The sequence below is a fragment of the Mesoplodon densirostris genome, chromosome 8 (assembly GCF_025265405.1).
Source record: "Mesoplodon densirostris isolate mMesDen1 chromosome 8, mMesDen1 primary haplotype, whole genome shotgun sequence".
NCBI classification, from domain to species: domain Eukaryota; kingdom Metazoa; phylum Chordata; class Mammalia; order Artiodactyla; family Ziphiidae; genus Mesoplodon; species Mesoplodon densirostris.
In genome coordinates this window covers 14,348,571-14,365,274 of record NC_082668.1, presented here as the reverse complement: position 1 = coordinate 14,365,274, position 16,704 = coordinate 14,348,571, and the positions used below count along the sequence as shown (strand labels likewise).

At 42.4% G+C, this 16,704-nt stretch overlaps 1 protein-coding gene across 2 annotated transcripts in view; it reads right to left on the bottom strand.

Moving 5' to 3' along the window:
• The window catches only part of CUL3 (cullin 3), a 98,915-nt gene extending 97,529 nt beyond the window's left edge, over positions 1–1,386 (bottom strand). For both annotated transcript variants that reach the window (XM_060106585.1, XM_060106586.1), the window contains exon 1: positions 1,239–1,386. In XM_060106585.1, coding sequence (XP_059962568.1) covers positions 1,239–1,304 — 66 coding nt within the window. In that variant the 5' untranslated portion in view covers positions 1,305–1,386. The remainder of the gene's footprint in view (positions 1–1,238) is intronic.
• Positions 1,387–16,704: the final 15,318 nt, after the last annotated feature.

Below are 16,704 nucleotides of genomic sequence, written 5' to 3'. Positions count from 1 at the left end.
CTTTCTCACTCAACTAGGACAATTATATTAATAAGTCTTCCCTCTAAAGTGCAAACTACACTTTAGAAAACGCATGCTTCATGAAGTGAATACAAACCCTCTTTTCCCTCCTCGCATGATATACTGTGTTTGTGATTCTAAGAAAGGAAACCCAAGATCTTTCTCTAGTTTTACTGTTTTAAAATCTTCTGTTCCATTGCTAGTTTGTCTATCTTGACATATACCTGTTACTGTAGCGACATGACATATACCTGTTACTGTAGCGACATGAGCAAGTATGTCCAGTTCCTCTGTTCCAACAGTACACTTTAATTGTTTGCCATTGGCTATCTGAATCAGATATGACATCCAAAGTTATACCCTATATACTAAACACTGCAAGAGTATGACTCAACGTAATGCTAAAAAAGAAAAAAGTTTCTAAACAGACTACGTTTGCTGTCCCTGAGAGGAAAGCAACTCAGGGTGGTGACTACTCATTCTTTTGGGATTCCATGGCTAAGAAATGGAGAACCAATCGTCCAATTTGTTTTCTCTTATTTCCCCTTGATTGGCAAGGCAATTCCTGCACAAGAGAGTTTGTAAAGTGCTTTGGAAGCTTGTGGATAAAAGATGCTGTAAACACACAGGACGTTGTTGGTATATTAGTATGGGGCATTACGTGGAACCACTGTCACTGCGTGGGGAGCAGGTGGATGGCACAGCCCTTCCTGAGGAGGGGAAGAACGGGAGAGGACAGTCCCCTTCATCGTTGGGCTGGTCATCTTTTAGGCTGGGTGATTTTTTCAACCGCAGCGAAACCCCACGTGAGAAGTTACACACACGCCCCATACAAGGAGGACTTGGACAGTCCCCATCCCTGCAGGGCTGGGAGTCCCGGGAACCGAGCGGGAGCGGAGTACTAGGGGTTGGGCCTACACCCCAGGAGCGTGGGGAGGTTCTGGGACCAGCGAAGGGGCCCCGGCCGCAGCCGACGCCCGCAGGGCGACCGGAGGCGCAGCTCCGGGGCGGGGGAGCGGCGCCAGACTCGGGCGACGGGCGCGGGGAACGGCCCGGGAGGGCGGCCGCGCCGGGGCCCCGCGCCGCCCAGTTGCCGGGAAGGCTAGCGCCCCGCGGCCGGCGGCGTGGGGGAGGGGAGGCCGGGCCTGCGGCCTGTTGGGGGAGTTCAGCCCGGGCCTCGCGTGCGGCTCTCGGCCGGGCCCCCAACCCGGGGTCCCAGGCGCCGAGAAGAGACTCACCGGAAAGGCCCGGATCCGCATCTTGGTGTCCTTCCGGCTGCCCGTGCCTTTGCTCAGATTCGACATGGTGCTCGTCCCCTCCCCGGCGGCGGCTTCGGGTCGCACTCCGAGGCGCCGGTGTCACATTTAAGGCGGGCGGGCAAGCGAGGGGCGACGCTGGTGTCGGCGGCGCGGCCCCCGGGCTGGGCTGGGGACCTGGCCGGCCCCTGGGCGGCCGCGGCGGTGGCGGCGGCGGCTCGGGTTCCGGCGGCTCGTGCTTGGCTGGGGGGCTGCGCTGGCGCGGCGGCTCCACGGGATGCCCCTCACGCCCGGCTCGGCTCCCTTTATCGCGCTCCTCCGCGATGGCGGCGGCGGCGGCGACGGACAAACATCTCACTGCGCAGGCCGAACGTCCTCCTCCTCCTCCTTCTCCTCCTCCGCCTCAGCGAGACGAGATCCGGCCCAGAGGGTGGAGGGGGGAGGAGGGAGGGAAGAGAGCCGGAGAGTGGAGAGATTGGGAGGAGGGGGGTGGGAGGACGAGAAGGGGAAGCGAGCGGCCGCTGCGGGGGACGCTCAGATCTCGCGAGAAGAGAGCGAGTGCTCTGTCCCGGGTGGGGCGGGGCGAAGCCTGGGAGCGGGAGGGGGCAGCGGGAGGGGAGGAGGGGAACCGGTAGTTGGGGAGGTGGGAGGGGCCAGAGGGGCGGGGAGGTAGGAAAGGGGCGGGACTGAGGCGGGAGGTGTAAGCTGACTTTTTGAAAGGGTATCGTTGGAGACCGGATCCTGGGCGAGGTGGCTGCTGATTGGTGGAGCGCGGCGCGGGAGGGACGGGGTCCTGTTATCGTGGACGGAGTGGGCGGGGGAAGTTCGGAGAGCCGGAGCAGTAGGACTGTAGTAGGCTGGGTCTGGCTCCGCTGGGCTGGGCAGGCCGGGGTGGGCTGAGCTAGGGCGAGAGGCGAGTAGTCTCGGGGCGGAGCGTGGGGTGCTAGGTGGACAACCACGTCCTAGAACTGGTTCCTGTGTTTTTCTAGGGCATGTGGACTAGGGATGGGTACTTGACCAGATGCCAGAAGTTGAAAGAAGAGTTTGTGCAGGAGTTACCTGCAGTGTCAGAAATTCGGTTCCTGTATGCCTAACAAAGTATTCAGATCGGATGTGCACACCCCAGCTGTCAGGATTGAGGGGTGGAAATCCACAAAATTTCCTTAAACTGCATAAGCTCTAGATTCACTGATATTTTCGGAGGGACCCAGAAGTTATTAGTGTTAAGATCTCTTTTTCGTTGCCATTGAGATAACTCCCTTAACGCAGTGCAGTATTTTGGTAAATGGTGTTAAGTAGAAGATAGGATGATTAGAAACCTATCCTTAACCTGCCAAATCATTTTTACCATTACAAGAGTATGATAGACGTTGAAAGCCAAAATTTTTGTCTTTGATTCCAGTTTGTGGATAACTTGGGAAAAAAATGTTTTGGCCTTGTGATCAAAAAGTCTAGTTTTGCTTTTCATTTATTATGGATTATACTTACTAATTTACCTCTTTGCCCAATTGATGTTATATTTGGATTTCTGACTCTGCAGAGGAATATGTGAGTTCCCACTAAAGTTTGTGATCTCATTTTAAATAAGACCCTACATTTGGAAGCTAGGGTAGTAATACTTTTTAAATTTATTTTTTAAAGCCTTTAAAAAATATATGGAGTGTAATACTTTTGTAGCATTTGGAAACTGGGTTTTTTATACTTTTTTAAAAAATAAGTGGACTGAAATATACCTTTTGATTTGTTCACTATAAGGTTGAATTTTCCCTAAATTAGCTTAATCCTGATAGCTAGATTTACCAGTGTTGTGCTTTCACCCCCGACTTGGTTGAAATGCCCCATTAGAAACATCATATTTTCTTGTTTTGTTTTCTGGTATTTGCTAATAGAACAGAGCTTAAGAAACAAGGATGTTGCTTGAAGCAGTATCTGTGTACTGAAGCTAAAAATAGGTCAAGAATTTTGTTGATAAGGTAAGATTGGGAGGATTCTGATTTAAATATAAAATACTGTGAGTCTTGGATAGGAGTTTATAATCTGTATGCTGGCTGAAACTCCATTTCTATAATCATTAGACTATATTAACAACCAATGTTTTTGTATTGGTTGTAGTGTCACATGGCTCAGTTTCTTTGTAATTTAAGAATATATGGGGCCATCTCTACCATTTTACTGGCTGTATTTTCTGTCTTTTGGGGCAAGGACTGGACTGTTTGTGTCTAGAGTTCCTCATCTGTAAGATGGGGATAAAAATAATATTTTCTCCTTGGGCTACAGTGAAAGTTAGATGATTAACACCATTTTTAAAAGGCCTGAGAACAGTGCTCAGCACCGACTCAAAACTTGTTGGCTGTTATTATCATGGGTAATTAAGGCCCAGGTTACACTATCCTTCTTTATTCAATATGTAGGTTTCTTTAAAAATGCTGTTTGCTTTTATAAAATGAATCTTATTTGGATTTCACAAACGAATGAAGTATTTTTCAAAAAGCTGGGGAACCAATTTAGGGTTGGCAACGTTATTTTGGCAAGTTTAAGAGCATTAAAAAGGAATAATTAACTGGAAGTAGAGACTAGTTTCATTATCTTGTTGTTGTTGTTGTTGTTAAGTATTTTAACCACAGAAATGGAGGAAGGTCAATTTGTGAACAGAGGACAGTTCTTTAGAACAATACACTGAGCTGATTTTTCTCCTGTCAGCGTGAACCTGAGAAAACACCATGGGCCAGCATTTAGGAATACCCTGCATTAAGTCATATTCCCATGTAATTGTGAAGCATATAATCACCTTTTAATTAATTTGTTTTGTGAACCCAGATTTTCATATTTTGGTTTTGCTTAAGCAAAATTTAGCTGCATTTAAAAGAATCACTTTCAACGGTCTTCCTTTAGGCTTTTAACCACAAAGACCCAGAAAAATTCTTCAAAATGAATTTATCTGCCACTGCCATAAAAGAAAATCTACTGCTCATTTACTTTTTCATTTATTTAAGAAACATTTATTTAATGGTTGCTATATGTCATCTGTCTTATTCACCTTATTCACAGATTGCAGATGAGACCTGCAATCACAGAATATGTAGTTCTTCCTCCCCACCGCCCCCCACAAAAAAAATTTGTAAACCACAGACCCAGGTTGAATTTGGCAATAACTTTTTATATACTGCAGTACAGAACTCAGAGCTTTTCCTTTCTAGGAAATCAGCATCCTCAAAATGTCTATGAAATACTCTCTAAAGCAGCAGTAGACCATTCTTCTAGTCCAGTAGTATTCCCTGACTTGCAAATAGCAAATGAACTTTCAGGATATTTCTTTTTCTGCCACCTGTCACCTGCCACCTGATCTAGCAGAGAAAGCAGCTCTGGACTAGGAACTCACTAGATGTTACATGCCTGCCAGTTGGTATTCCTACTTACGCTGACCTTGTCCTGACACAGGAGAACAGTGGCCCCATTTCCATTTATTTGCATGGTGCACGTGCAGTCAGAGAAGTCAGGAGGCTGAGTGGACCAGCCTCTTTTCTACATCCCAGTTTAGAAATGGGCAGTACAGACTGTGAGAAGCCAGTGAAAGGCAATAGCTTCTTCTTGGCCATGAATTTCTAGGTATCCAGGATACCAAGCCACATTAATTACTGTATCGTACCTGGTGATTTGATTGTGCAGATATTGATTATTAAAACTGCTGACAGCCTCCCAATTCATTTAGAAAGATCTGGTCAATGGCTTTGAGCAACAAAGACCGTTAGGGAAAGATGCATGTTTTTGAAATTGGAAGAGGAAGATTTATAGATATTATCACTTCCTTGAAAAGAAGGGTTAGATCTACTTTCTTCCTTGTCTCCACTAGGCAACTAGCAAGTATTGTAGGCCATTAAATTTGTACATATTTAGAGCAGTAGCATTCATATTTGCTTTATAAGATGACATATTATAGGAGTATTTGATTGAGAACATAACCACAGACAATTACATATATAAAAACTGTAGATCTTTTCTACTTTGTTCTTACTATTTTTTTTTGTTTGTTTGTTTGTTTTTGCTGTACGCGGGCCTCTCACTGTTGTGGCCTCTCCCGTTGCGGAGCGCAGGCTCCGGATGCGCAGGCTCAGCGGCCATGGCTCACGGGCCCAGCCGCTCCGCGGCATGTGGGATCTTCCCAGACCGGGGCACGAACCCGTGTTCCCTGCATCGGCAGGCGGACTCTCAACCACTGCGCCACCAGGGAAGCCCTGTTCTTACTATTTTTTAAATGTACGTCATCAAGACAAGAAGTTTATAAGACCTATGAGCATATGCGACAAGTTACATCTTGAATTAAAGAAAATCTTAAACGCCCATTGTATCATAAAAACCCATCTCAATTTTTTATCACATTGTCATGCTAAACAAAAGCATCTCACTGGCAGCTGTGGAAACCTTCTAGTTGGCCTGGACAGTGTTCTGTTTACTCCACATTTATCCAATAAATTAATATTTTGGAAATAAAAATATCTATATATACAACCAACAAACCTAATTTACCAGAATACATAGTCTCAATTAAAAATTATAGGCATTGCATTCATGTAATTTTATTTTGTAGAAAAATAATTTCCTCTTTCTGGTAACAGTAACTATATGAAGAAACCTCTGGGGGACAATTATGAATATGTATTGCTTTCATTCGTGACAAGTAAAGCATATGTTGAAATTTATAACTCATCAGCTCTGTCTTTGTGAAGTAAGTTAATTTTGGAGATGAGATAAAGCATGGTTCCAGAGAGCTATAAAAGTAAATAGTCTAAATTTTATGCTAGATTTAGTAATTGTGTGAATTATAAATACAACAGTCAACAAATATAATAAAATAGTATTATCTTTAAACTTCTTCAATAAGCTGTTTGTCTTTAGTTCACAGTAAACCTGTATTCTTTATTCTTACATCTTCAACTAGTAAAAATCAACATCTGAATAAAGCAAAGGGGTGATGGTAGAGATGAAGAATAACCTTTAAGAGACTAACAGATTAAAAAAAAATGTTGGGGCCAGTTTCTAGCCCCAAGTTGATATAAGCAATTAATTCCTAGCAATAAGTTGGTTTCAAGTTATTGATATCTGAATATTCTAGTTCTTGAGTGTCTGGTTATTGGGCAGAAGACCCATTGAATGGGTGGTTCTAAGAAAGGAACAACATGGCATCTTGTTAAGATGAAACCAGCATCTTTATACCTAACCCAGTTTAAAACCTTATAAAGACTTTTCATTTATAAGACCTTTAGATATGGTACTTCTCTGCTACTGGAATCCTTGTTGAGAAGTGCCTGTCTTTGCATGAACCTTCGTCTTTTGGGAAAAGTTGCTTCAGATGCTTGGATTGGATTGTTAAGGCAGACTCACATTATTTTATTAATTTTTACAGCTATGTTTGTCCTTGTTTGGGGAGTGGTGCTTCCTATTAGCATCCTGATTTCTTGTTTTAAAGAATTCACCCATTGGGTGTGGTCTTGGTGGGTAGTGGTGTCCATTCCTATCACAATAGCCAGAGGGACCTGATTCCCCCCATCTCTACTCCCCAGCTCAGCCTGGGGATGTATGATGTAGACTCAGGCAAGCGGACCTTCTCCTCGACACTCTTGAGCAGGTGGCTGAAGGACACAGGGACAGTTGGTGGGCATGGGGACAGTGGCAGTGGGTGGCCCTCCTCCCACTGAATGACTTTAGCTGTCATTCCTGCTCTTCAGCTTTCCAGAGGTCCCTGGGCTCCTGCTTGTTCTCCAACCCTGGTCCTCCCATCTTCCTTCATTTCTGTGCTTCCTAAAATGCCTTCCCTAAATTCCATTTTTGCTTAAAATGGTCAAAGTTTGTTTCCGCTGTGTATCAGAGAGGGTCCTGGCAGGAAACAGTTGGCTCACTCAAACAGGGAAATTGAGGGGACTTTAATTCAGGGACTATTTACAGAAGTGTGAGTAGAGTTAGGGAGTGACCAAGGGATGATGAAGCACCTCAAGACTAGCAACAGCAGGAAGCCTTATACCACTTCTAGGCTAGAAGGGCTATGAGGTGAAGTGCCACCAGAACCTGGAGAGAGAATTCTCTCTGTAGCTGTGGAACAGGGCTGCCTGACAAGCTGAGGCCTTAGGAGAGGACCCAAGCTCCTGGCTCAATAGGGAGGCAGCCAGGGGACAAAATACCCCAGCCTCACTCTTCTCCTTCCCTCGGACTTCTGACTCGTGCCTCCCATTGGATGAAACTACCTGGAAGCCAGAAGGCAAGGAAGCCCATTGGTGGAGCCCGTAAGGGTCAGCCTTTCAGAACACAGAGCAGAATGGAGAAGGGTAGAGAATAGATCTGGAGAGGGAACAGGGAATATCTGTGTAGAGTGCTTGCGAATGAGACTTGACCGATAAAACTAAAATATACATATACATTCTTTTCTTCTTTTTTTAAAGCCCCCTCGTATAGTTGTAAAGTCTGTGCACTGTAAGGAGGTGCCTTGCTGAGAAGGTCAATAGAGGCTGATATCCAAGGCAAGGGCTGTACTTACCTGAAGGATGGAGAACGTGTTTCCTTGATCAGAGATGCCAACTGCCCTCTAAACTGTGCAGCTAGGGGGCTGGACTTCACTGGGTGGTGGGCAGGGCCCTTTGGTCTTTTCTAATTTGCATTAAAACTATCATATAGACCAGCAGTGGCTGTATGTCACCCATGAACTAATATTTTAAACTATGAAATAATATAGCATCTGGTTAAGCATGCCAGCTCTGGAATCAGACTACCTGGATTCTCATCTGAGTTCTGCAGTGTATCGAAAAATGTGCCATTTACTCTCATCAGTGAAATTAGGTTAACAATAATGCCGACTTCACAAGGCTAGTGTGAGGATTAGATGAAACGGTAGAGATAAAGCATTTAGCACAACACCTGGCATGCAGTTTGAACTCCAAGAACATGAACAGTTGTTTTATGGTCAATTTCCAATACCGTTTTTTGACTTCCATTCCTGCAGCCACCACAACATCCTGTGTGCTTAATCTCTTCCCCACTGCCCAGTCCCACCACCCCTTACACAGTGGCCTCCCTGTCATCTGTATCTGATACCTATACTTCCATCATCCTCTCGATCACATCACTTTCCAGTCAGCGTTCATTTTCCCTGCAACATTCGCTTCTCTAGGCTTACATCCTAGCCATCTGTTATCTGTGGAGGATGCTCCCAAGTTATCTATCCTTCCAGGGAGACTCAGGAGCAGCAAGCCTCCTAAAAAAGACTGAAAAAGAAGAAACAGTGATGGGAACTCTGCTTTGATTTTCAAGCCGCATCAAAATCTTCAACAGCCTTTGAATTGTCAGGATATCCTCTCTGTAGTTTAAGATTGGGTTGTACCACAATTTTAGGATTAAAACTTTAAATCTATGATGCTTGCTTTAAGGTTCCACAATGGACTTTAGAAAATAAGCATGCGAAGCAATGTAACCCGAATGTCCCTTCTCATGATCTGTCTTAGGCTGTGTTCTTTCTTTCCAAAACATACAAAGTATAAACTTTGGATATGTAAATTACATGTGGTGCAATTCATTATCATTTCCACTTCTGCTTTCCTCTCCCCACTGTCATGTCACCTTTGTCATGCACAAGAAGGCAGCAAGGCTGGACCTTACATCATTACAACAACTGAAAAATTAGGAGTCTCATGTCAGTGTTAAGTACATGGCAAATTAAATTCATCCTTAAGATTTTGATTGAAAGCATGATGCTATATCATCTAAAGTATTTTTTGTATCTATTGATTAAGGAGGCAGGTCTTTCCATAATTGTGTCCAGACTTTTAGGAGTAAAAGAAATGGTCCATGTGGCTCTAGTTTGATCAACTCATTCACCATCAGTTTTTGGTGAATTTACACATCTACCATCTAATGTTATACTAACCAATGTGGTAACAAGTGACCATGGGTAGGGATGGAGAAGGATTACAAATGAACTGATTATAAGCAATATCACTTTTAAAAACAAGCCAGCAGACTCTCCTCTACATAAATATCGGGCATATGGTCTGAACTCAAAGAATATTAGCAGTTATCAAATGGTTATATCAAAGCAATAGAACAATTAAGGTTGTCCATAAAAATAGTATTTTTATGAATCAGCTAAATTAAGTTTTGTTGCAAGTAACAGAAAACCCAACTCAAACTGGCATATGCAGCAATCAAATCTATTATCTTACCTAATAGGAAGTCCAAAGTTAGTGTGGTTTCCAGACATGGTACATCAAGGCTCCAGCCCAGCTTTGTGACAGTCTTCCTGGCCCTGGCCTTGGGCTGATGGCAAGGTGGCTGCAGACACTATACGTATCACTTGCAGACACAACAAAGTCCAGACTAAAGGAAGGAGAGAGACTGTCTCTTTCTTATGGCTCTGTGTAATGAGCTAGGAAGCTGTTCCCAGAAGCAGGAGACTCTTGTGGCTTATTGGCCAAGACTAGGTTATGTGTCTATTTTAACCCACTCAGTAGTAAGGGGAGTGACCATAGTTTATGCTATCATTGGGGTAGAATAGATCTGGGGAGTCAATAGTTAGTACAGAGCACATTTATTTATCTCTGAAGAGATTTTACGTGGAGATTAAGTTTGAGGGAAAGGGAAGTGTGTGTGTGTGTGTGTGTGTGTATGTGTATGTGTGTGTATGTGTGTGAAAAATAAGTTTTTTGGCTAATGAAGGGGCATGATCTCAGGCCCCAAACTACAATGAAAAGATAGCTCTCAAACACAGGTAAGGAGATCAAAGAGAAGTGCATCACAGCCAGGGACCCACAGAAAGGTGCAGCTTGTTTCAAAAAGATACTGTGGGGCTTCCCTGGTGGCGCAGTGGTTGAGAGCCTGCCTGCCAATGCAGGGGACACGGGTTCGTGCCCCGGTCCGGGAAGATCCCACATGCCGCGGAGCGGCTGGGCCCGTGAGCCATGGCTGCTGAGCCTGCGCGTCCGGAGCCTGTGCTCCACAATGGGAGAGGCCACAACAGTGAGAGGCCCGCGTACCGCAAAAAAAAAAAAAAAAAAAGATACTGTGGGCATGCACAGACAGCTGCACACTTCTCTCAGGGGTCACAGTCTTCTGTCTCAGAGGTGCTGGAGAAATCTTATTCTCTGCTCCCTGCTTTTGTGGGCTCTATAGACCAGGACCTCCACAGGCAAATGAGGACACGGTGGGTGCCCACACAGAGCAACTTGACAGGTGATAAAGAGGCCTCTTTACCCTCCAAAGTGCTCCCCTTTAAAAACAAAACAAAGCAAACCGAATGCACAAAAACACAGAGAGACCTAACGAGCCATCTGCTTAGGTAGACAGGATAGTTACCTATGGGATAGAGGGTGGAAGGTTCTGTGCTGTCTCTCCAAACCCCATAGCACCCCACTCTGAGCTCCAAGTCATCAAGTTCCACTATTGGATAAAGCATGTCTAACGTTTTTTCAAAAGTAAGTGCTTATGGGAAGAAGGCTACATTAAGCTACCAACAGCTTAGCGTTAATTGCTACATCATAGAAACTAAGTGTACCTGGAAACAAGCGAATTCCCAAGATGGGCAGGATCTTTAAAAAGGGAGAAGCAACTTCTTTATCCGTTTGCTTAGATTTCCAATAGACAAACATATCTGTGTAAAACACATAGGAAAATAATGTGATAATGAGATTCAAACATGTGCCCTACTTGAGCCAATGTATGAGGAAGAAACTGGGGACTAAGAGTCTCAGGAGAGGGGCCTGTGGCCCTCTGGGAGCTCCCCTTTTCCTGCCTTGGCTCCTGAGGGGAATCCTGGAATTGTGTTCCTCACTCCACTTCCTGTTTGTTGGTGAGCGATTGGCTCCTTTCCACATTACAATGGAAATTAATCAAGACATCTCCCAAGAATGAAGTATGACCTTGGGTTCATTTTAAACCTTTCTAAGGGAGTGAGTAGGTATGTGAAAATTTTGTATTGGGATGTTTAGTTCAGAAATATTTATACTTGATTGATGCCAAAACGTTTATTAATCGTTCTGGAACCCTTCGGCTTTTGATCCTGTCTTTGCTCTTTGGTAGCAAAGGTGTCTCCCAAAGATGTAAAGAACTGGTATAACAAAGAAATTTTCCTTTGGGAATAGAAGTTAGTATCTTTTTTGTTTACGTCAGATCGATTCTTAATTTATTGTTGTTTTGTTTGTTTTACATTCACTAACTTCCTAAAAATAAGAAAATATCTAACCTTTAAAATTATGAATCATTGTATTGTACAACTGTAACATATAATATTGTATGTCAATTATACTTCAATAAAAAATAAAGGGACTTCCTTGTTGGTCCAGTGGGTAAGACTCCTCAGTCCCAATGCAGGGGGCCCAGGTTCCATCCCTGGTCAGGGAACTAGATCCTACATGCATGCCACAACTAAGAGTCCATATGACGCAACTAAGGAGTCCACATGCTTCAGCTAAAGATCCCACATGCTGCCATGAAGGTCCCATGTGCTGCAGCTAAGACCCAGAGCAGTCAAAATAAATATATAAAATAAATAATAAATAAAAACTCAACAAATAACATTTCTTTAAAATAAATAAATAAATAAATAAATAAATAAATAAATAAATAAAGGAAATATCTGAAGTGTAGGTTCTGGGTGTTCTTAGTTAGGCACACTATTGCTAAGGAGAGGAGGTTAGCATTGATTGAACATCTACTACATGTCTTTCATGCCTCAACTTTGCTCACTTCTCTTGAAACCAATCCTGTGCAGTTCAGTATCACTAGCATCATGATGAAGAGCTCTGGGTTCAAGTTCAGGCACTGTACTCATGAGCTGAACGACCTGGGTGCTCCCATATAAGAAGGAGATAATAACAGTACCTACCTCATGAGATTGTTATGAGATTAAATGAGTTAAGGAACCTTCAGTGCTCTTAGTCTAGCACCTTACAAATAATAAGCACTTAATAAATATCTGCTCTTTTATTATTTTTCTTAATTTATAGATCAGAAAATTGTATATCAAAGAGATTAAGTAACTTGTCATATCTGAGAGAGCTTATTTGCCTAAGGTCACTACATTAATAAATCATGAGAGAGGGATTTAAAGGGTTTTATCTAGTTTCAGGTCTATCCAATTCTACAGACTGCCTGTTTAACAAGTATGTCATATTTCTGCTGAATGTCTATTTCAAATACTCTATTCCACACAGAATAATAGGACAAAGTTCCCCAAAAGTTGGAGATCAAAAATAATTTTTTGGTATCCTCCTGAGAGCTCTGCACTTAAAGGGCACTAAGTGGATGTTGCTGAATGACCAATAGACGGATAGTCTATGCCTAAGACCCTGACAAACTACAGTTGGTCCTGTGTATCCATGAGTTCTGCATCTGGGGATTCAACCAACTGAGGGTTGAAAATATTTGGCTAAAAAAATTCCAGGGCTTCCCTGGTGGCACAGTGGTTGAGAATCTGCCTGCTAATGCAGGGGACACGGGTTCGAGCCCTGGTCTGGGAAGATCCCGCATGCCACGGAGCAACTAGGCCCGTGAGCCACAACTACTGAGCCTGCGCGTCTGGAACCTGTGCTCCGCAACAAGAGAGGCTGCGATAGGGAGAGACCCGCGCACCACGATGAAGAGTGGCCCCCGCTTGCCACAACTAGAGAAAGCCCTCGCACAGAAATGAAGACCCAACACAGCAAAAATAAATAAATTAATTTAAAAAAATTTTTTCCAGAAAGTTCCAAAAAGCAAAACTTGAATTTGCCACACATTGCAAATATTTTTACATTGTATTAGGTATCATAAATAATCTAGAGATAATTTGAAGTATGCAGGAGGATGTGCATAGGTTATATGCAAATACTTCACCATTTTACATAAGGGACTTGAGCACCTACGGAGTTTGGTATCCATGGAGGTCCTGGAGCCAATCCCCTTTGGATACTGAGGGATGACTGTACTTTGCTGCCATTTTGAGTGATGGCCTGACAATGTGATAATATTCTATCCATGTTACTGTGATCTTTACTCATGAAGACCATCTCTATATACTTTAAGACATAAATTAGCTAGGAAAAAATGAGTTTTGCTGAGTTTGTTCTTCTCACACATTAGAGAAAGGAACTAAAGTTTCCACAGAGGTTTTGTAGCTAAATGAATTTCTTTAGTTCACCAGAACATGCAGATATATCTGAGGGTCCCAGCTATGATTAATTGTTGCTTTTTTTTCAGTAACTGCAGTGGAATTTATTTTTCTGTCCAGGGTTTACTTTGTACATCAGATACATTATGAGAAGTGGGAAGGGAGTAGGTGTGAATTATAAAACAAGATGAACAGGTATACTTTAGGGGATAATTTTGTTGAAATCCTTTTTCTTGGAGTATCTCCAATAATACTAAAATTGCCAAAGCCCTTCCTAAGGTAGGGGATCTCTTCAGGCATCTTCCCCTTAGGGTTACATGTGGGAACTATTGAGTTTAAGTGCTTCAACATGGTAGAATCAAACAAAAGCTGGAAAACCAGAATGTGAATTAGAATGTCATTCTAATTTTATTGACTTGCAGTATTCATTTTCTTTTTATTTTATTATTTTTTTTTTTTTATTTATTTATTTTTTTTTTTTGCGGTATGCGGGCCTCTCACTGTTGTGGCCTCCCCCGTTGCGGAGCACAGGCTCCGGACGCGCAGGCTCCGGACGCGCAGGCTCAGCGGCCATGGCTCACGGGCCCAGCCGCTCCGCGGCATATGGGATCCTCCCAGACCGGGGCACGAACCCGTATCCCCTGCATCGGCAGGCGGACTCTCAACCACTTGCGCCACCAGGGAGGCCCTCTTTTTATTTTTTGAAGTCTTATTACATACTTACAGATTTATTTACTTTTCCTCTTTTTAAAAAATTGAGATATAATTGACATATAACATTCTATTTGTTTCTGGTGTCTGACATGATGATTCAATATATGTATATATTATGAAATGATCACCACAATAAGTCTAGTTAACACCCATTACCACACATAGTTACAAATTTTTTTTCTGCCGTGGAACATCTTTTTATATAGTTTACAAATGGATATCCAAATGGATTTGGATATATGACACCAAGGTCAAATTGAATGTGCCCAAATAAAACAACTACCAAAGAGAAACTTGATATGGTTTAGCTGACCTATAAGGTAAGATTGCTCTTTGACGCCAGGATTTTAAAGGCATTTCAATGTATTACGTTACAGGTTATAGCAAACATAATTGGTGATTTAATTTTGAATATTTAAGTCACTACAAAAGAATCAATTTGAAATATTTAAATCACCCCAGAATATAAAAATAAATGCATGGTTTTCTTGTATGTAAAATTTTACCTCAAATGGGAAAAAAAAGGCTTCCAAACAAATTCTGGATTCTATTTAACAATAAGCAGGCTGATATGTTTAGGAAAGGTGTGCTGACATTTTCCATTAAATTTGAAATACATCAAGAAAGAAGGCTTGGGCTTCCCTGGTGGCGCAGTCGTTGAGAGTCTGCCTGCTGATGCAGGGGACACAGGTTCGTGCCCTGGTCTGGGAAGATCCCACATGCCCCGGAGCAGCTGGGCCTGTGAGCCATGACCGCTGAGTCTGCGTGTTTGGAGCCTGTGCTCCGCAATGGGAGTGGCCACAGCAGTGAGAGGCCCGCATACCGCAAAAAAAAAAAAAAAGAAAGAAAGAAAGAAAGAAGGCTTGCTGAATGGATATCGGAGTGAGTAGACAGACATATGTTAACACAAATCTAGGGAAATGTTAATTGTAGGATCTAGGTGGTAGGTAGATGGGTATTCATTGCATAGTTCTTTCAACTTTATACCAGGTTTGAAATTTTTCAATAAAATGTTAGAAAAAAAGCATGAATGTATGGATTAAATTACTTACAGTCATATTTAATTTAAGAGTCCAGAATGTGCATGTATTATAGGAAGTCTCACAGTAAGTGAACTTGATACATGAAAATGTAGAATTAATGATATGGACTGCAACTTATTTAGTACTTAGTATGTGCCAGTCTTTGTACAAACTGCTTAATAAGTGTTATCTAATTTAATGTAATACTCACAAGTATTGTTTGAAGTGTATATTATTATCCTTACTTCACAAGTTAGGAAAAGTTATGAAAAGCTTACATAACTTGCAGGAAAGTGTGTATCCAGTAAGCGGCACAGCTGAGAGTCAAACCACGTCAGTCACTACACTCCAGGAAAGGGAAATTTAAATTAGAGGCATTTAGAGATTATCGAGTTTCCCCCTCCTTTAGTACAAATGACACAAAGGAGCAGTAGCACTAGAATCCCAGAATTTTTACTCTTTGGTCAAGGCTTTTGCCACTAGTCATAATATCTCTCTAACTACAGTTGTTTTCTACAAAATGGATTCACTATAGGATTCCTCTAAGTAACATTTCCGTAATGTACTTCAACCATAATGTGATATAGCAGACTTTGATCTATATACTTTTTTCAGGTATCGTATATCATAAACAATGGCACCCTGATGCTATAAACAGTATGTCCAAAAGTGTAACATTAGCTTGAGTTTTTGAATGCACTGAAATTGTGCATATTTCCCTGGTGGGAAAAACACACGAAATTCTGAAATAAGTATGTATTGCATCCATTTGAGTGAAAATGCTGTAATTCTGCTTATTGTGGAGTTTTTTTCACAGCTCAGTTCCAAACCCATGACTTTCTGGGATTTTTTTTTAAGCAGTGACTGATTTACACAGTGCAAACCACCTAAAACAAAAATGAACATAGAAGTTGAACATCAACAAACAAAGAGGGCATATTTATGCCCTTTCCCCCTTTTGCACCCTCCAGCTTATGTCTTCAGTTCTGCTCCCAAAATTCTGACCTGGGAGTGTGGCAGCATCGAAGAAATGAAGAAATCCACTAAAGCTTTTAGGTTTTAAGTTCTGAGCAGTTGTCCATCTTCTCTAGAGCTATTGGTCAAATGTTTGGTGGCTTTGGGCTAAGAAGTCCTGGATTTAACTTTTGGGTCCACCACTCACTAGATGAGTATAGTGAAGCTCCTTATCTTCTGAGTCATTTTTCCATCAGCCATAAAATACTTGCCTGACAGGATTACTGTGGGCATCAAAGGAAAATGTGTTTATGCTTTGAAAACAAAACAACAAAAACATAAAAACTAAGAACAACACAATAAACAATGATTAAATTTTGCCATTTGTTCGTTTTTGCCATTTTCTGTAAGGCATAATTATGTTTCCACAGTGTGATGAAACTATGAACATATTTCTTGATTTCAGAACATAGAAGACAATTCTCCATGGGTGTCTTGCATAGCTGCACACCTTTCAGGTGAGGCACTGATTGCCTTTATTATGGACTATCTTTTCAAAAATTTTGGTATAGCTAACAGCCTTGAAAGACAGAGATAGTGTCTCTCTCTGGAGCAAAGAGCAGGCATGTTTATT